Source organism: Anomaloglossus baeobatrachus, chromosome 5, assembly GCF_048569485.1.
Source record: "Anomaloglossus baeobatrachus isolate aAnoBae1 chromosome 5, aAnoBae1.hap1, whole genome shotgun sequence".
Taxonomy (NCBI): Eukaryota; Metazoa; Chordata; class Amphibia; order Anura; family Aromobatidae; genus Anomaloglossus; species Anomaloglossus baeobatrachus.
In genome coordinates, this window is record NC_134357.1 from 592,746,179 (window position 1) to 592,769,110 (window position 22,932).

Sequence of the window (22,932 nt, forward strand, 5' to 3'; positions counted from 1 at the left end):
CCCAGGTTATACCAGCTGTACATATATAATTATATACAGGAGATGCCCAGGTTATACCAGCTGTACATATATAATTATATACAGGAGATGCCCAGGTTATACCAGCTGTACATATATAATTATATACAGGAGATGCCCAGGTTATACCAGCTGTACATATAAAATTATATACAGGAGGTGCCCAGGTTATACCAGCTGTACATATATAATTATATACAGGAGATGCCCAGGTTATACCGGCTGTACATATATAATTATATACAGGAGATGCCAGGTTATACCAGCTGTACATATATAATTATATACAGGAGATGCCCAGGTTATACCGGCTGTACATATATAATTATATACAGGAGATGCCAGGTTATACCGGCTGTACATATATAATTATATACAGGAGATGCCCAGGTTATACCGGCTGTACATATATAATTATATACAGGAGATGCCCAGGTTATACCGGTTGTACATATATAATTATATACAGGAGATGTCCAGGTTATACCAGCTGTACATATATAATTATATACAGGAGATGCCCAGGTTATACCGGCTGTACATATATAATTATATACAGGAGATGTCCAGGTTATACCGGCTGTACATATATAATTATATACAGGAGATGCCCAGGTTATACCGGCTGTACATATATAATTATATACAGGAGATGCCCAGGTTATACCGGCTGTACATATATAATTATATACAGGAGATGCCCAGGTTATACCGGCTGTACATATATAATTATATACAGGAGATGTCCAGGTTATACCGGCTGTACATATATAATTATATACAGGAGATGCCCAGGTTATACCGGCTGTACATATATAATTATATACAGAAGATGCCCAGGTTATACCGGCTGTACATATATAATTATATACAAGAGATGCCCAGGTTATACCGGCTGTACATATATAATTATATACAGAAGATGCCCAGGTTATACCGGCTGTACATATATAATTATATACAGGAGATGCCCAGGTTATACCGGCTGTACATATATAATTATATACAGAAGATGCCCAGGTTATACCGGCTGTACATATATAATTATATACAGGAGATGCCCAGGTTATACCAGCTGTACATATATAATTATATACAGGAGATGCCCAGGTTATACCAGCTGTACATATATAATTATATACAGGAGATGCCCAGGTTATACCAGCTGTACATATAAAATTATATACAGGAGGTGCCCAGGTTATACCAGCTGTACATATATAATTATATACAGGAGATGCCCAGGTTATACCAGCTGTACATATATAATTATATACAGGAGATGCCCAGGTTATACCAGCTGTACATATATAATTATATACAGGAGATGCCCAGGTTATACCAGCTGTACATATATAATTATATACAGGAGATGCCAGGTTATACCAGCTGTACATATATAATTATATACAGGAGATGCCCAGGTTATACCGGCTGTACATATATAATTATATACAGGAGATGCCAGGTTATACCGGCTGTACATATATAATTATATACAGGAGATGCCCAGGTTATACCGGCTGTACATATATAATTATATACAGGAGATGCCCAGGTTATACCGGCTGTACATATATAATTATATACAGGAGATGCCCAGGTTATACCGGCTGTACATATATAATTATATACAGGAGATGTCCAGGTTATACCGGCTGTACATATATAATTATATACAGGAGATGCCCAGGTTATACCGGCTGTACATATATAATTATATACAGAAGATGCCCAGGTTATACCGGCTGTACATATATAATTATATACAAGAGATGCCCAGGTTATACCGGCTGTACATATATAATTATATACAGAAGATGCCCAGGTTATACCGGCTGTACATATATAATTATATACAGGAGATGCCCAGGTTATACCGGCTGTACATATATAATTATATACAGAAGATGCCCAGGTTATACCGGCTGTACATATATAATTATATACAGGAGATGCCCAGGTTATACCAGCTGTACATATATAATTATATACAGGAGATGCCCAGGTTATACCAGCTGTACATATATAATTATATACAGGAGATGCCCAGGTTATACCAGCTGTACATATAAAATTATATACAGGAGGTGCCCAGGTTATACCAGCTGTACATATATAATTATATACAGGAGATGCCCAGGTTATACCAGCTGTACATATATAATTATATACAGGAGATGCCCAGGTTATACCAGCTGTACATATATAATTATATACAGGAGATGCCCAGGTTATACCAGCTGTACATATATAATTATATACAGGAGATGCCAGGTTATACCAGCTGTACATATATAATTATATACAGGAGATGCCCAGGTTATACCGGCTGTACATATATAATTATATACAGGAGATGCCAGGTTATACCGGCTGTACATATATAATTATATACAGGAGATGCCCAGGTTATACCGGCTGTACATATATAATTATATACAGGAGATGCCCAGGTTATACCGGTTGTACATATATAATTATATACAGGAGATGTCCAGGTTATACCAGCTGTACATATATAATTATATACAGGAGATGCCCAGGTTATACCGGCTGTACATATATAATTATATACAGGAGATGTGCAGGTTATACCGGCTGTACATATATAATTATATACAGGAGATGCCCAGGTTATACCGGCTGTACATATATAATTATATACAGGAGATGCCCAGGTTATACCAGCTGTACATATATAATTATATACAGGAGATGCCCAGGTTATACCGGCTGTACATATGTATTATATACAGGAGATACCCAGGTTATACCGGCTGTACATATATAATTATATACAGGAGATGCCCAGGTTATACCGGCTGTACATATATAATTATATACAGGAGATGCCCAGGTTATACCGGCTGTACATATATAATTATATACAGGAGATGTCCAGGTTATACCGGCTGTACATATATAATTATATACAGGAGATGCCCAGGTTATACCAACTGTACATATATAATTATATACAGAAGATGCCCAGGTTATACCGGCTGTACATATATAATTATATACAGGAGATGCCCAGGTTATACCGGCTGTATATATATAATTATATACAGGAGATGCCCAGGTTATACCGGCTGTACATATATAATTATATACAGGAGATGCCCAGGTTATACCGGCTGTACATATATAATTATATACAGGAGATGCCCAGGTTATACCGGCTGTACATATATAATTATATACAGGAGATGCCCAGGTTATACCGGCTGTACATATGTATTATATACAGGAGATACCCAGGTTATACCGGCTGTACATATATAATTATATACAGGAGATGCCCAGGTTATACCGGCTGTACATATATAATTATATACAGCAGATGCCCAGGCTATACCGGCTGTACATATATAATTATATACAGGAGATGCCAGGTTATACCAGCTGTACATATATAATTATATACAGGAGATGCCCAGGTTATACCGGCTGTACATATATAATTATATACTGGAGATGCCCAGGTTATACCGGCTGTACATATATAATTATATACAGGAGATGTCCAGGTTATACCGGCTGTACATATATAATTATATACAGGAGATGCCCAGGTTATACCAACTGTACATATATAATTATATACAGAAGATGCCCAGGTTATACCGGCTGTACATATATAATTATATACAGGAGATGCCCAGGTTATACCGGCTGTACATATATAATTATATACAGGAGATGCCCAGGTTATACCGGCTGTACATATATAATTATATACAGAAGATGCCCAGGTTATACCGGCTGTACATATATAATTATATACAGGAGATGCCCAGGTTATACCGGCTGTACATATATAATTATATATAGAAGATGCCCAGGTTATACCGGCTGTACATATATAATTATATATAGAAGATGCCCAGGTTATACCGGCTGTACATATATAATTATATACAGGAGATGCCCTGGTTATACCGGCTGTACATATATAATTATATACAGGAGATGCCCAGGTTATACCGGCTGTACATATATAATTATATACAGGAGATGCCCAGGTTATACCAGCTGTACATATATAATTATATACAGGAGATGCCCAGGTTATACCGGCTGTACTGTCTTGGAAACGCACACAATACAGGTCTGTAGCTTTGCAGCTCACTATGCTGTTTTAGAGGCGAGATAAGTGTATATTGATTATATGAGGAGAATCCGGGAATTAACTGCACAATGAGGAATGTAATAAGGAAGAAATGAGAAAAGCTACAAAATCCCCAACTGCAGATACGTCCAGAAGAAAAAGAAATATATGTAATATATAATAATTCTGGCCCTATATACAAGAATATGACTACTATAATACTGCCCCCTATGTACAAGAATATAACTACTATAATACTGCCCCCTATGTACAAGAATATAACTACTATAATACTGCCCCTATGTATAAGAATATAACTACTATAATACTGCCCCCTATATACAAGAATATAACTACTATAATACTGCCCCCTATGTACAAGAATATAACTACTATAATACTGCCCCCTATATACAAGAATATAACTACTATAATACTGCCCCCTATGTACAAGAATATAACTACTATAATACTGCCCCTATATACAAGAATATAACTACTATAATACTGCCCCTATGTACAAGAATATAACTACTATAATACTGCTTCCTATATACTAGAATATAACTAGTATAATACTGCCCCTATGTATAAGAATATAAGTACTATAATACTGCCCCTATATACAAGAATATAACTACTATAATACTACCCCTATGTACAAGAATATAACTACTATAATACTGCCCCTATATACAAGAATATAACTACTATAATACTGCCCCCTATGTACAAGAATATAACTACTATAATACTGCCCTTATATACAAGAATATAACTACTATAATACTGCTCCTATATACAAGAATATAACTACTATAATACTACACCCTATATACAAGAATATAACTACTATAATACTGCCCCTATATACAAGAATATAACTACTATAATACTGCCCCCTATATACAAGAAAATAACTACTATAATACTGCCCCTATATACAAGAATATAACCACTATAATACTGCCCCCTATATAAAAAGAATATAACTACTATAATACTGCCCCTATGTATAAGAATATAACTACTATAATACTGCCCCTATATACAAGAATATAACTACTATAATACTGCCCCTATGTACAAGAATATAACTACTATAATACTGCCCCTATATACAAGAATATAACTACTATAATACTGCCCCTATGTACAAGAATATAACTACTATAATACTGCTTCCTATATACTAGAATATAACTACTATAGTACTGCCCCTATATACTAGAATATAACTAGTATAATACTGCCCCTATGTATAAGAATATAAGTACTATAATACTGCCCCTATATACAAGAATATAACTACTATAATACTACCCCTATGTACAAGAATATAACTACTATAATACTGCCCCTATATACAAGAATATAACTACTATAATACTGCCCCCTATGTACAAGAATATAACTACTATAATACTGCCCTTATATACAAGAATATAACTACTATAATACTGCTCCTATATACAAGAATATAACTACTATAATACTACACCCTATATACAAGAATATAACTACTATAATACTGCCCCTATATACAAGAATATAACTACTATAATACTGCCCCCTATATACAAGAAAATAACTACTATAATACTGCCCCTATATACAAGAATATAACCACTATAATACTGCCCCCTATATAAAAAGAATATAACTACTATAATACTGCCCCTATGTATAAGAATATAACTACTATAATACTACCCCTATATACAAGAATATAACTACTATAATACTGCCCCCTATGTACAAGAATATAACTACTATAATACTGCCCCTATATACAAGAATATAACTACTATAATACTGCCCCCTATATACAAGAATATAACTACTATAATACTGCTCCTATATACAAGAATATATCTACTATAATACTGCCCCCTATATACAAGAATATAACTACTATAATACTGCCACTATGTACAAGAATATAACTACTATAATACTGCCCCTATGTACAAGAATATAACTACTATAATACTGCCCCTATATACAAGAATATAACTACTATAATACTGCTCCTATGTACAAGAATATAACTACTATAATATTGCTCCCTATATACAAGAATATAACTACTATAATACTGCCCCCTATATACAAGAATATAACTACTATAATACTGCCCCCTATATACAAGAATATAACTACTATAATACTGCCCCTATATACAAGAATATAACTACTATAATACTGCCCCTATGTATAATAATATAACTACTATAATACTGCCCCTATATACAAGAATATAACTACTATAATACTGCCCCCTATGTACAAGAATATAACTACTATAATACTGCCCCGATATACAAGAATATAACTACTATAATACTGCCCCTATGTATAAGAATATAACTACTATAATACTACCCCTATATACAAGAATATAACTACTATAATACTGCCCCTATGTATAAGAATATAACTACTATAATACTACCCCTATATACAAAAATATAACTGCTATAATACTGCCCGATATATACAAGAATATATTTACTATAATACTGCCCCTATGTACAAAAATATATCTACTATAATACTGCCCCTATGTACAAGAATATATCTACTATAATACTGCCCCTATATACAAGAATATAACTACTATAATAATGCCCCATATATACAAGAATATAACTACTATAATACTGCCCCTATATACAAGAATATAACTACTATAATACTGCCCCCTATATACAAGAATATAACTACTATAATACTGCCCCTATATACAAGAATATAACTACTATAATACTGCCCCTATGTACAAGAATATAACTACTATAATACTGCCCCTATATACAAGAATATAACTACTATAATACTGCCCCCTATATACAAGAATATAACTACTATAATACTGCCCCGATATACAAGAATATAACTACTATAATACTGCCCCTATGTATAAGAATATAACTACTATAATACTACCCCTATATACAAGAATATAACTACTATAATACTGCCTCCTATATACAAGAATATAACTGCTATAATACTGGCCGATATATACAAGAATATAACTACTATAATACAGCCCCTATATACAAGAATATAACTACTATAATACTGCCCCTATGTACAATAATATGACTACTATAATACTGCCTCCTATATACAAGAATATAACTGCTATAATACTGCCCGATATATACAAGAATATAACTACTATAATACTGCCCCTATATACAAGAATATAACTACTATAATACTGCCCCTATGTACAAGAATATAACTACTATAATACTGCCCCCTATATACAAGAATATAACTACTATAATACTGCCCCTATGTACAAGAATATAACTACTATAATACTGCGCCTATATACAGGAATATAACTAGTATAATACTGCCCCCTATGTACAAGAATATAACTACTATAATACTGCTCCTATATACAAGAATATAACTACTATAATACTGCCCCTATATACAAGAATATAACTACTATAATACTGCCCCCTATATACAAGAATATAACTACTATAATACTGCCCCCTATATACAAGAATATAACTACTATAATACTGCTGCTATGTACAAGAATATAACTACTATAATACTGCCGCTATATACAAGAATATAACTGCTATAATACTGCTCCTATATACAAGAATATAACTACTATAATACTGCCCCCTATGTACAAGAATATAACTACTATAATACTGCCCCTATGAACAGGAATATAACTACTATAATACTGCTCCCCTATATACAAGAATATAACTACTATAATACTGCCCCCTATATACAAGAATATAACTACTATAATACTGCCCCTATATGCAAGAATATAACTACCATAATACTGCCCCTATATACAAGAATATAACTACTATAATACAGCCCCTATATACAAGAATATAACTACTATAATACAGCCCCTATATACAAGAATATATCTACTATAATACTGCCCCTATGTACAAGAATATATCTACTATAATACTGCCCCTATATACAAGAATATAACTACTATAATACTGCCTCCTATGTACAAGAATATAACTACTATAATACTGCTCCTATGTACAAGAATATAACTACTATAATACTGCCCCCTATGTACAAGAATATAACTACTATAATACTGCCCCCTATGTACAAGAATATAACTACTATAATACTGCTCCTATATACAAGAATATAACTACTATAATACTGCCCCTATGTACAAGAATATAACTACTATAATACTGCCCCCTATGTATAAGAATATAACTACTATAATACTGCCCCCTATGTACAAGAATATAACTACTATAATACTGCCCCTATGTACAAGAATATAACTACTATAATACTGCCCCTGTATACAAAAATATACCTACTATAATACTGCCCCCTATATACAAGAATATAACTACTATAATACTGCCTCCTATGTACAAGAATATAGCTACTATAACACTGCCCCTATATACAAGAATATAACTACTATAATACTGCTCCTATGTACAAGAATATAACTACTATAATACTGCCCCCTATGTACAAGAATATAACTACTATAATACTGCCCCCTATGTACAAGAATATAACTACTATAATGCTGTCCCTATGTACAAGAATATATCTACTATAATACTGCCCCTATATACAAGAATATAACTACTATAATACTGCTCCCTATATACAAGAATATAACTACTATAATACTGCCCCTATATACAGGAATATAACTACTATAATACTGCCCCTATATACAAGAATATAACTACTATAATACTGCCCCCTATATACAAGAATATAACTACTATAATACTGCCCCCTATGTACAAGAATATAACTACTATAATACTGCCCCCTATATACAAGAATATAACTACTATAATACTGCCCCCTATATACAAGAATATAACTACTATAATACTGCCCCTGTATACAAGAATATAACTACTATAATACTGCCCCTGTATACAAGAATATATCTACTATAATACTGCCTCCTATGTACAAGAATATAGCTACTATAACACTGCCCCTATATACAAGAATATAACTACTATAATGCTGCCCCTATGTACAAGAATATAACTACTATAATACTGCCCCCTATGTACAAGAATATAACTACTATAATACTGCCCCCTATGTACAAGAATATAATTACTATAATACTGCCCTCTATATACAGGAATATAACTACTATAATACTGACCCCTATGTACAAGAATATAACTACTATAATACTGCCCCCTATATACAAGAATATAACTACTATAATACTGCCCCTGTATACAAGAATATAACTACTATAATACTGCCCTCTATATACAAGAATATAACTACTATAATACTGCTCCTATATACAAGAATATAACTACTATAATACTGCCCCTATGTACAAGAATATAACTACTATAATACTGCCCCCTATGTACAAGAATATAACTACTATAATACTGCTCCTATGTACAAGAATATAACTACTATAATACTGCCCCTATGTACAAGAATATAACTACTATAATACTGCTCCTATATACAAGAATATAACTACTATAATACTGCTCCTATATACAAGAATATAACTACTATAATACTGCCTCCTATGTACAAGAATATAACTACTATAATACTGCTCCTATGTACAAGAATATAACTACTATAATACTGCCCCCTATGTACAAGAATATAACTACTATAATACTGCCCCCTATGTACAAGAATATAACTACTATAATACTGCTCCTATATACAAGAATATAACTACTATAATACTGCCCCTATGTACAAGAATATAACTACTATAATACTGCCCCCTATGTATAAGAATATAACTACTATAATACTGCCCCCTATGTACAAGAATATAACTACTATAATACTGCCCCTATGTACAAGAATATAACTACTATAATACTGCCCCTGTATACAAAAATATACCTACTATAATACTGCCCCCTATATACAAGAATATAACTACTATAATACTGCCTCCTATGTACAAGAATATAGCTACTATAACACTGCCCCTATATACAAGAATATAACTACTATAATACTGCTCCTATGTACAAGAATATAACTACTATAATACTGCCCCCTATGTACAAGAATATAACTACTATAATACTGCCCCCTATGTACAAGAATATAACTACTATAATACTGCCCCCTATATACAAGAATATAACTACTATAATACTGCCCCCTATATACAAGAATATAACTACTATAATACTGCCCCTGTATACAAGAATATAACTACTATAATACTGCCCCTGTATACAAGAATATATCTACTATAATACTGCCTCCTATGTACAAGAATATAGCTACTATAACACTGCCCCTATATACAAGAATATAACTACTATAATGCTGCCCCTATGTACAAGAATATAACTACTATAATACTGCCCCCTATGTACAAGAATATAACTACTATAATACTGCCCCCTATGTACAAGAATATAATTACTATAATACTGCCCTCTATATACAGGAATATAACTACTATAATACTGACCCCTATGTACAAGAATATAACTACTATAATACTGCCCCCTATATACAAGAATATAACTACTATAATACTGCCCCTGTATACAAGAATATAACTACTATAATACTGCCCTCTATATACAAGAATATAACTACTATAATACTGCTCCTATATACAAGAATATAACTACTATAATACTGCCCCTATGTACAAGAATATAACTACTATAATACTGCCCCCTATATACAAGAATATAACTACTATAATACTGCCCCTATGTACAAGAATATAACTACTATAATACTGCCCCTATATACAAGAATATAACTACTATAATACTGCCCCCTATATACAAGAATATAACTACTATAATACTGCCCCTATATACAAGAATATAACTACTATAATACTGCTCCTATATACAAGAATATAACTACTATAAAACTGCCCCCTATATACAAGAATATAACTACTATAATACTGCCCCTATATACAAGAATATAACTACTATAATACTGCCCCCTATATACAAGAATATAACTACTATAATACTGCCCCTATATACAAGAATATAACTACTATAATACTGCCCCTATATACAAGAATATAACTACTATAATACTGCTCCTATATACAAGAATATAACTACTATAATACTGCCCCCTATATACAAGAATATAACTACTATAATACTGCCCCTATATACAAGAATATAACTACTATAATACTGCCCCCTATGTACAAGAATATAACTACTATAATACTGCCCCCTATATACAAGAATATAACTACTATAATACTGCTCCTATATACAAGAATATAACTACTATAATACTGCCCCCTATATACAAGAATATAACTACTATAATACTGCCCCTATATACAAGAATATAACTACTATAATACTGCCCCTATATACAAGAATATAACTACTATAGTACTGCCCCTATATACAAGAATATAACTACTATAATACTGCCCCCTATGTACAAGAATATAGCTACTATAACACTGCCCCTATATACAAGAATATAACTACTATAATACTGCTCCTATGTACAAGAATATAACTACTATAATACTGCCCCCTATGTACAAGAATATAACTACTATAATACTGCCCCCTATGTACAAGAATATAACTACTATAATACTGCCCCCTATATACAAGAATATAACTACTGTAATACTGCCCCTATGTACAAGAATATAACTACTATAATACTGCCCCTATATACAAGAATATAACTACTATAATACTGCTCCTATGTACAAGAATATAACTACTATAAAACTGCTCCCTATGTACAAGAATATAACTACTATAATACTGCCCCCTATATACAAGAATATAACTACTATAATACTGCCCCCTATGTACAAGAATATAACTACTATAATACTGCCCCTATGTACAAGAATATAACTACTATAATACTGCGCCTATATACAGGAATATAACTAGTATAATACTGCCCCCTATGTACAAGAATATAACTACTATAATACTGCTCCTATGTACAAGAATATAACTACTATAATACTGCCCCCTATGTACAAGAATATAACTACTATAATACTGCCCCCTATGTACAAGAATATAACTACTATAATACTGCCCCCTATATACAAGAATATAACTACTATAATACTGCCCCCTATATACAAGAATATAACTACTATAATACTGCCCCTGTATACAAGAATATAACTACTATAATACTGCCCCTGTATACAAGAATATATCTACTATAATACTGCCTCCTATGTACAAGAATATAGCTACTATAACACTGCCCCTATATACAAGAATATAACTACTATAATGCTGCCCCTATATACAAGAATATAACTACTATAATACTGCTCCTATATACAAGAATATAACTACTATAATACTGTCCCCTATGTACAAGAATATAACTACTATAATACTGCCCCCTATGTACAAGAATATAACTACTATAATAATGCTCCTATATACAAGAATATAACTACTATAATACTGCCCCCTATGTACAAGAATATAACTACTATAATACTGCCCCCTATGTACAAGAATATAATTACTATAATACTGCCCCCTATATACAAGAATATAACTACTATAATACTGCCCCTGTATACAAGAATATAACTACTATAATACTGCCCTCTATATACAAGAATATAACTACTATAATACTGCTCCTATATACAAGAATATAACTACTATAATACTGCCCCTATGCACAAGAATATAACTACTATAATACTGCCCCCTATATACAAGAATATAACTACTATAATACTGCCCCTATGTACAAGAATATAACTACTATAATACTGCCCCTATATACAAGAATATAACTACTATAATACTGCCCCCTATATACAAGAATATAACTACTATAATACTGCTCCTATATACAAGAATATAACTACTATAATACTGCCCCCTATATACAAGAATATAACTACTATAATACTGCCCCTATATACAAGAATATAACTACTATAATACTGCCCCCTATATACAAGAATATAACTACTATAATACTGCCCCCTATGTACAAGAATATAGCTACTATAACACTGCCCCTATATACAAGAATATAACTACTATAATACTGCTCCTATGTACAAGAATATAACTACTATAATACTGCCCCTATATACAAGAATATAACTACTATAATACTGCCCCTATATACAAGAATATAACTACTATAATACTGCCCCCTATGTACAAGAATATAACTACTATAATACTGCCCCCTATGTACAAGAATATAACTACTATAATACTGCCCCCTATATACAAGAATATAACTACTATAATACTGCCCCCTATGTACAAGAATATAACTACTATAATACTGCCCCTATGTACAAGAATATAACTACTATAATACTGCGCCTATATACAGGAATATAACTAGTATAATACTGCCCCCTATGTACAAGAATATAACTACTATAATACTGCCCCTATGTACAAGAATATAACTACTATAATACTGCCCCTATATACAAGAATATAACTACTATAATACTGCTCCTATATACAAGAATATAACTACTATAATACTGCCCCCTATATACAAGAATATAACTACTATAATACTGCCCCCTATGTACAAGAATATAACTACTATAATACTGCCCCTATATACAAGAATATAACTACTATAATACTGCCCCCTATATACAAGAATATAACTACTATAATACTGCCCCCTATGTACAAGAATATAGCTACTATAACACTGCCCCTATATACAAGAATATAACTACTATAATACTGCTCCTATGTACAAGAATATAACTACTATAATACTGCCCCTATATACAAGAATATAACTACTATAATACTGCCCCTATATACAAGAATATAACTACTATAATACTGTCCCTATATACAAGAATATAACTACTATAATACTGCCCCTATATACAAGAATATAACTACTATAATACTGCCCCCTATGTACAAGAATATAACTACTATAATACTGCCCCCTATGTACAAGAATATAACTACTATAATACTGCCCCCTATGTACAAGAATATAACTACTATAATACTGCTCCCTATATACAAGAATATAACTACTATAATACTGTCCCTATATACAAGAATATAACTACTATAATACTGCCCCTATATACAAGAATATAACTACTATAATACTGCCCCCTATGTACAAGAATATAACTACTATAATACTGCCCCCTATATACAAGAATATAACTACTATAATACTGCCCCCTATGTACAAGAATATAACTACTATAATACTGCCCCTATGTACAAGAATATAACTACTATAATACTGCGCCTATATACAGGAATATAACTAGTATAATACTGCCCCCTATGTACAAGAATATAACTACTATAATACTGCCCCTATGTACAAGAATATAACTACTATAATACTGCCCCTATATACAAGAATATAACTACTATAATACTGCCCCCTATATACAAGAATATAACTACTATAATACTGCTCCTATATACAAGAATATAACTACTATAATACTGCCCCCTATATACAAGAATATAACTACTATAATACTGCCCCTATATACAAGAATATAACTACTATAATACTGCCCCCTATATACAAGAATATAACTACTATAATACTGCCCCCTATGTACAAGAATATAGCTACTATAACACTGCCCCTATATACAAGAATATAACTACTATAATACTGCTCCTATGTACAAGAATATAACTACTATAATACTGCCCCTATATACAAGAATATAACTACTATAATACTGCCCCTATGTACAAGAATATAACTACTATAATACTGCTCCCTATATACAAGAATATAACTACTATAATACTGTCCCTATATACAAGAATATAACTACTATAATACTGCCCCTATATACAAGAATATAACTACTATAATACTGCCCCCTATGTACAAGAATATAACTACTATAATACTGCCCCCTATGTACAAGAATATAACTACTATAATACTGCCCCCTATATACAAGAATATAACTACTATAATACTGCCCCCTATGTACAAGAATATAACTACTATAATACTGCCCCTATGTACAAGAATATAACTACTATAATACTGCGCCTATATACAGGAATATAACTAGTATAATACTGCCCCCTATATACAAGAATATAACTACTATAATACTGCCCCTATGTACAAGAATATAACTACTATAATACTGCGCCTATATACAGGAATATAACTAGTATAATACTGCCCCCTATGTACAAGAATATAACTACTATAATACTGTCCTCGGTTGCTGCACACACTATACAGATGTTCCTCCGTTTCCTGTACGGTATTATTCGGTGCTGTGTGCCGCTCTCATACTTGCAGTCCTCTGGTGAGTGTTTGCGGTGTATGTCGGTGAATTGCTGTTTCCTATTTTCCTGACTCTTGGTATCTCCTCGGTAGCGGGTGCAGAGCTGCAGGGTCGTTACTTTTGCAGGAAATGGATTAATTTCAATCAGATTGATGTAATTAGTTTGCTGTACTGTAGCGGTGTTGCAGTGCACAGTATGACGGTATTCAGCAGTGCTCGACCTCCCCTGAACCCCTGCTCCTGTCTGACACCCCTTTACGCCTTTGCCGGACACCCCTCTGCTTTCCGGCTCGTCCGGACACCCCTTTGCATCCCTGTTCCTGCCGGACACCCCTCTGTGTCCCTGCTCCTGTCAGATCCCCCCGGCGTCCCTGCTCCTGCCAGATCCCCCCTGCGTCCCTGCTCCTGCCAGATCCCCCTGCGTCCCTGCTCCTGCCAGATCCCCCCGGCGTCCCTGCTCCTGCCAGATCCCCCTGCGTCCCTGCTCCTGCCAGATCCCCCTGCGTCCCTGCTCCTGCCAGATCCCCCTGCGTCCCTGCTCCTGTAAGATCCCCCTGCGTCCCTGCTCCTGCCAGATCCCCCTGCATCCCTGCTCCTGCCAGATCCCCCCTGCTTCCCTGCTCCTGCCAGATCCCCCCTGCGTCCCTGCTCCTGCCAGATCCCCCTGCGTCCCTGCTCCTGCCAGATCCCCCTGCGTCCCTGCTCCTGCCAGATCCCCCTGCGTCCCTGCTCCTGTAAGATCCCCCTGCGTCCCTGCTCCTGCCAGATCCCCCTGCATCCCTGCTCCTGCCAGATCCCCCCTGCGTCCCTGCTCCTGTCAGATCCCCCTGTGTCCCTGCTCCTGTCAGACCCCCTCTGCGTCCCTGCTCCTGTCAGACCCCCTCTGTGTCCCTGCTTTTGCCAGATCCCCCCTACGTCCCTGCCAGATCCCCCTGCGTCCCTGCTCCTGCCAGATCCCCCCTGCGTCCCTGCTCCTGCCAGATCCCCCCTACGTCCCTGCTCCTGCCAGATCCCCCTGCTCCTGTCAGACCCCCTCTGTGTCCCTGCTCCTGCCAGATCCCCCTGCGTCCCTGCTCCTGCCAGATCCCCCTGCATCCCTGCTCCAGCCAGATCCCCCCTGCGTCCCTGCTCCTGCCAGATCCCCCCCTGCGTCCCTGCTCCTGTCAGATCCCCCCCTGCGTCCCTGCTCCTGCCAGATCCCCCCTGCGTCCCTGCTCCTGTCAGATCCCCCCCCTGCGTCTCTGCTCCTGCCAGATTCCCCCCCTGCGTCCCTGCTCCTGCCAGATCCCCCCTGCGTCCCTGCTTCTGTCAGATCCCCCCCTGCGTCCCTGCTCCTGCCAGATCCCCCCTGCGTCCCTGCTCCTGTCAGATCCCCCCCCTGCGTCTCTGCTCCTGCCAGATCCCCCCCCTGCGTCCCTGCTCCTGTCAGATCCCCCCCCCTGCGTCTCTGCTCCTGCCAGATCCCCCCCCCTGCGTCCCTGCTCCTGCCAGATCCCCCCTGCGTCCCTGCTTCTGTCAGATCCCCCCCTGCGTCCCTGCTCCTGCCAGATCCCCCCTGCGTCCCTGCTCCTGTCAGATCCCCCCCTGCGTCTCTGCTCCTGCCAGATCCCCCCCCTGCGTCCCTGCTCCTGTCAGATCCCCCCCCTGCGTCTCTGCTCCTGCCAGATCCCCCCCCTGCGTCCCTGCTCCTGTCAGACCTCCTCTGTGTCCCTGCTCCTGCCAGATCCCCCCCTTTGCGTCCCTGCTCCTGCCAGATCCCCCCCTGCGTCCTTGCTCCTGTCAGATCCCCCCCTGCGTCCCTGCTCCTGCCAGATCCCCCCTGCGTCCCTTCTCCTGCCAGATCCCCCCCTGCGTCCCTGCTCCTGTCAGATCCCCCCCCCTGCGTCTCTGCTCCTGCCAGATCCCCCCCCTGCGTCCCTGCTCCTGTCAGACCTCCTCTGTGTCCCTGCTCCTGCCAGATCCCCCCCTTTGCGTCCCTGCTCCTGCCAGATCCTCCCCTGCGTCCCTGCTCCTGTCAGATCCCCCCCCTGCGTCTCTGCTCCTGCCAGATCCCTCCCCTGCGTCCCTGCTCCTGCCAGATCCCCCCTGCGTCCCTGCTCCTGTCAGATCCCCCCCTGCGTCCCTGCTCCTGCCAGATTCCCCCTGCGTCCCTGCTCCTGTCAGATCCCCCCCCCTGCGTCTCTGCTCCTGCCAGATCCCCCCCCTGCGTCCCTGCTCCTGCCAGATCCCCCCCCTGCGTCCCTGCTCCTGCCAGATCCCCCCTGCGTCCCTGCTCCTGTCAGATCCCCCCCCTGCGTCTCTGCTCCTGCCAGATCCCCCCTCTGTGTCCCTGGTCCTGTCAGTTCCCCCCCCCGCGTCCCTGCTCCTGTCAGACCCCCTCTGTGTCCCTGCTCCTGCCAGATCCCCCCCTGCGTCCCTGCTCCTGCCAGATCCCGCCCTGTGTCCCTGCTCCTGCCAGATCCCGCTCTGCGTCCCTGCTCCTGCTGGATCCTCCCTGCGTCCCTGCTCCTGCCAGATCCCGCTCTGCGTCCCTGCTCCTGCTGGATCCTCCCTGCGTCCCTGCTCCTGCCAGATCCCGCCCTGTGTCCCTGCTCCTGCTGGATCCTCCCTGCGTCCCTGCTCCTGCCAGATCCCGCTCTGCGTCCCTGCTCCTGCTGGATCCTCCCTGCGTCCCTGCAGACCCCATTATTATACCGGTCTTCAATCCTAGGTTTTCTTGCCCAGTTGAATCACTTGTCGCTTCCTGTGTCAGTCCCGCCAGTGTGTGACGTGATCCGTCTTTCACATCCTCACCTTTGTAGCAGAGTTTGTATCACCCAATTTTAAGCCTCCTGCACAACTGTTTCTGTTTCAGTTACTGACTGTTTCCACCTCTGAGAATAACCGTCATCTCCTGCTTGGCCGCCGACTGATCGTACAAAATCCCGTAAGGTAGAAGGTCCTGGAGGAAGTGATGGGTGTGAGGAATGACTTGTACTGTCCCTTTAAATCCCTGCTCTCCTCCACCAGAGGCTGTTAGTCATGATAAGCAGCGTCTCCGGCTCTGCTGCATCTCCCCGCACTCACCCCGGCTCTGCTGCATCTCCCCGCACTCACCCCGGCTCTGCTGCATCTCCCCGCACTCACCCCGAGCAGTGCAAACCTCACACTAACCAGACAGAAAATCAACCAAACAGAAATACAAGTAGCAGAGCTGAGTGCGTGAGCTGTAGCAGAGCTCAGTGTATCCTGTAGGAGTGATGTAGCAAAGCTGAGTGTCCTGTAGTAGTTATGTAGCAGAGCTGTGTTCTGTAGCAGAGCTGAGTGTCCTGTAGCAGTGATGTAGCAGAGCAGAGTGTGTCTTGTAGTAGTGATGTAGCAGAGCTGTGTTCTGTAACAGAGCTGAGTGTCTCCTGTAGTAGTGATGTAGCAGAGCTGAGTGTGTCCCGTAGTAGTGATGTAGTAGAGCTGAGTGTCCTGTAGTAGAGCTGAGTGTATCCTGTAATAGTGATGTAGCAGAGCTGAGTATCTCCTGTAGTAGTGATGTAGCAGAGCTGTGTGTTCTGTAGCAGTGATGTAGCAGAGCTGAGTGTCTCCTGTAGTAGTGATGCAGCAGAGCTGTGTGTTCTGTAGCATTGATGTAGCAGAGCTGAGTGTGTCCTGTAGTAGTGATGTAGCAGAGCTGAGTGTGTCCTGTAGTAGTATGTAGCAAAGCAGGGTGTGTCCTGTAGCAGAGCTGTGTCCTGTAGTAGTGATGTAGCAGAGCTGTGTGTCCTGTAGTAGTGATGTAGCAGAGCTGAGTGTCTCCTGTAGTAGTGATGTAGCAGAGTTGAGTGTGTCCTGTAGTAGTGATGTAGCACAGCTGAGTGTGTCCTGTAGCAAAGCTGTGTCCTGTAGTCCTGTAGTAGTGATGTAGCAGATCTGTGTATCCTGTAGTCCTGTAGTAGTAGTGATGTAGCAGAGCTGTGTTCTCTAGGAGAGCTGAGTGTCTCCTGTATTAGTGATGTAGCAGAGCTGAGTGTGTCCTGTATTAGTGATGCAGCAGAGCAGAGTGTCTCCTGTAGTAGTGAAGTAGCAGAGCTGTGTTCTGTACGAGAGCTGAGTGTCTCCTGTAGCAGTGTTGTAGCAGAGCTGAGTGTGTTCTGTATTAGTGATGTAGCAAAGCTGAGTGTCCTGTAGCAATGATGTAGCAGAGCTGAGTGTGTCCTGTATTAGTGATGTAGCAGAGCTGTGTTCTGTAGCAGAGCTGAGTGTCTACTGTAGTAGTGATGTAGCAGAGCTGTGTTTTGCAGCAGAGCTGAGTGTCTCCTGTTGCAGTGCTGTAGGAGAGCTGAGTGTGTCCTGTATTAGTGATGTAGCAGAGCTGAGTGTCTCCTGTAGCAGTGCTGTAGTAGAGCGGAGTGTGTCCTGTTGTAGTGCTGTAGCACAGCTGAGTGTGTCTTGTAGTAGTGATGTAGCAGAGCTGTGTTCTGTAGCAGAGCTGAGTGTCTCCAGTAGCAGTGCTGTAGGAGAGCTGAGTGTGTCCTGTAGTAGTGATGTAGCAGAGCGGAGTGTGTCCTGTAGCAGTGATGTAGCAGAGCTGTGTCCTGTATTAGTGATGTAGCAGAGCTGAGTGTGTCCTGTATTAGTGATGTAGCAAAGCTGAGTGTGTCCTGTAGTAGTGATGTAGCAGAGCTGTGTTCTGTAGCAGAGCTGAGTGTCTACTGTAGTAGTGATGTAGCAGAGCTGTGTGTGTCCTGTAGTGATGTAGCAGAGCTGTGTTTTGCAGCAGAGCTGAGTGTCTCCTGTAGTAGTGATGTAGCAGAGCGGAGTGTGTCCTGTAGCAGTGATGTAGCAGAGCTGTGTCCTGTATTAGTGATGTAGCAGAGCTGTGTTCTGTAGCAGTGCTGTAGCAGAGCGGAGTGTCCCCTGTATTAGTGATGTAGCAGAGCGGAGTGTGTTCTGTAGCAGTGATGTAGCAGAGCTGTGTTCTGTAGCAGTGCTGTAGCAGAGCTGAGTGTGTCCTTTATTAGTGATGTAGCAGAGCGGAGTGTGTTCTGTAGCAGTGATGTAGCAGCGCTGTGTTCTGTAGCAGTGCTGTAGCAGAGCTGAGTGTGTCCTGTATTAGTGATGTAGCAGAGCGGAGTGTGTTCTGTAGCAGTGCTGTAGCAGAGCTGTGTTCAGTAGCAGTGCTGTAGCAGAGCGGAGTGTGTTCTGTAGTAGTGATGTAGTAGATCTGAGTGTGTCCTGTAGCAGTGATGTAGCAGAGCTGTGTCCTGTATTAGTGCTGTAGCAGAGCTGTGTTCTGTAGCAGTGCTGTAGCAGAGCGGAGTGTGTCCTGTATTAGTGATGTAGAAGAGCTGTGTTCTGTAGCAGTGCTGTAGCAGAGCTGTGTTCTGTAGCAGTGGTGTAGCAGAGCTGAGTGTGTCCTGTATTAGTGATGTAGCAGAGCGGAGTGTGTTCTGTAGCAGAGCTGTGTTCTGTAGCAGTGGTGTAGCAGAGCTGAGTGTGTCCTGTATTAGTGGTGTAGCAGAGCTGTGTCCTGTATTAGTGATGTAGCAGAGCTGTGTTCTGTAGCAGTGGTGTAGCAGAGCTGTGTTCTGTAGAAGTGCTGTAGCAGAGCGGAGTGTCCCCTGTAGTAGTGATATAGCAGACCTGAGTGTCTCCTGTAGTAGTGATGTAGCAGAGCTGAGTGTGTCCTGTATTAGTGATACAGCAGACCTGAGTGTGTCCTGTATTAGTGGTGTAGCAGAGCTGTGTCCTGTATTAGTGATGTAGCAGAGCTGTGTTCTGTAGCAGTGGTGTAGCAGAGCTGTGTTCTGTAGCAGTGGTGTAGCAGAGCTGTGTTCTGTAGCAGTGGTGTAGCAGACCTGAGTGTGTCCTGTATTAGTGGTGTAGCAGAGCTGTGTCCTGTATTAGTGGTGTAGCAGAGCTGTGTTCTGTAGCAGTGGTGTAGCAGAGCTGTGTCCTGTATTAGTGGTGTAGCAGAGCTGTGTTCTGTATTAGTGGTGTAGCAGAGCTGTGTCCTGTATTAGTGGTGTAGCAGAGCTGTGTTCTGTAGCAGTGGTGTAGCAGAGCTGTGTCCTGTATCAGTGGTGTAGCAGAGCTGTGTCCTGTATTAGTGGTGTAGCAGAGCTGTGTCCTGTATTAGTGGTGTAGCAGAGCTGTGTCCTGTATTAGTGGTGTAGCAGAGCTGTGTCCTGTATTAGTGGTGTAGCAGAGCTGTGTCCTGTATTAGTGGTGTAGCAGAGCTGTGTCCTGTATTAGTGGTGTAGCAGAGCGGAGTGTGTCCTGTATTAGTGGTGTAGCAGAGCTGTGTCCTGTATTAGTGGTGTAGCAGAGCTGTGTTCTGTAGCAGTGGTGTAGCAGAGCTGTGTCCTGTATTAGTGATGTAGCAGAGCTGTGTCCTGTATTAGTGATGTAGCAGAGCTGTGTTGTGTAGCAGTGCTGTAGCAGAGCGGAGTGTGATTACCGTCTCCGCTGACGTTCTCCTCGCAGGAGTGCCAGATCCCGGCGTGGAAGCGCCGCTCAATGAACTTGTCGTCCCCGGTCTCCCAGGAGTAGTGCACGGCGGAGCTGCTGTTGGAGTCGGAGTTGTTGTAGCGGATGCAGTTCTCGCGGGCGTCGCCGCTACAGAAGGGTTTGGGGACTTTGCGGACGCCCTGACACCAGTAACTGCTGCAGAACGCGGTGACCGAGAACAGCAGGGACAGAGCGTTCAGGGTGAGGGCGATGCCGGCTCTGCGCCGCCGCTCCATCCCCGCCACAGCCGGCAGCGGAGTGTGCGGAGAGGAGGAGGACGGCCGGGGAGGGGAGGAGGAGCAGGGGAGGAGGAGGGAGGAGGACGGCCGGGGAGGGGGGGAGGAGCAGGGGAGGAGGAGGACGGCCGGGGAGGAGGAGGAGCAGGGGAGGAGGAGGACGGCCGGGGAGGGGAGGAGGAGCAAGGAGAGGGGGAGCAGGGAGAGGAGGAGGAGCAGGGAGAGGAGGAGCAGGGAGGGGAGGAGGAGCAGGGAGAGGAGGAGCAGGGAGGAGAGGAGGAGCAGGGAGGGGAGGAGGAGCAGGGAGAGGAGGAGCAGGGAGGGGATGAGGAGCAGGGAGAGGAGGAGCAGGGAGGGGAGGAGGACGGCCGGGGAGGGGAGGAGGAGCAGGGAGAGGAGGAGGAGCAGGGAGAGGAGGAGGACGGCCGGGGAGGGGAGGAGGAGCAGGGAGAGGAGCAGGACGGCCTGGGAGGGGAGGAGGAGCAGGGAGAGGAGGAGCAGGGAGAGGAGGAGGACGGCCGGGGAGGGGAGGAGGAGCAGGGAGAGGAGGAGCAGGGAGAGGAGGAGGACGGCCTGGGAGGGGAGGAGGAGCAGGGAGAGGAGGAGCAGGGAGAGGAGGAGGACGGCCGGGGAGGGGAGGAGGAGCAGGGAGAGGAGGAGCAGGGAGAGGAGGAGGACGGCCGGGGAGGGGAGGAGGAGCAGGGAGAGGAGCAGGACGGCCTGGGAGGGGAGGAGGAGCAGGGAGAGGAGGAGCAGGGAGA

The 22,932-nt window shown here is 40.6% G+C and overlaps 1 protein-coding gene across 1 annotated transcript in view; it reads right to left on the minus strand.

Moving 5' to 3' along the window:
• Window positions 1-22,228, minus strand: part of GSG1L2 (GSG1 like 2) — an 82,283-nt gene extending 60,055 nt beyond the window's left edge. Inside the window, exon 1 of the mRNA XM_075348009.1 lies at window positions 21,886-22,228. Within this exon, the coding sequence (XP_075204124.1) occupies window positions 21,886-22,171 (286 nt within the window). The 5' untranslated portion in view covers window positions 22,172-22,228. The remainder of the gene's footprint in view (window positions 1-21,885) is intronic.
• Window positions 22,229-22,932: the final 704 nt, after the last annotated feature.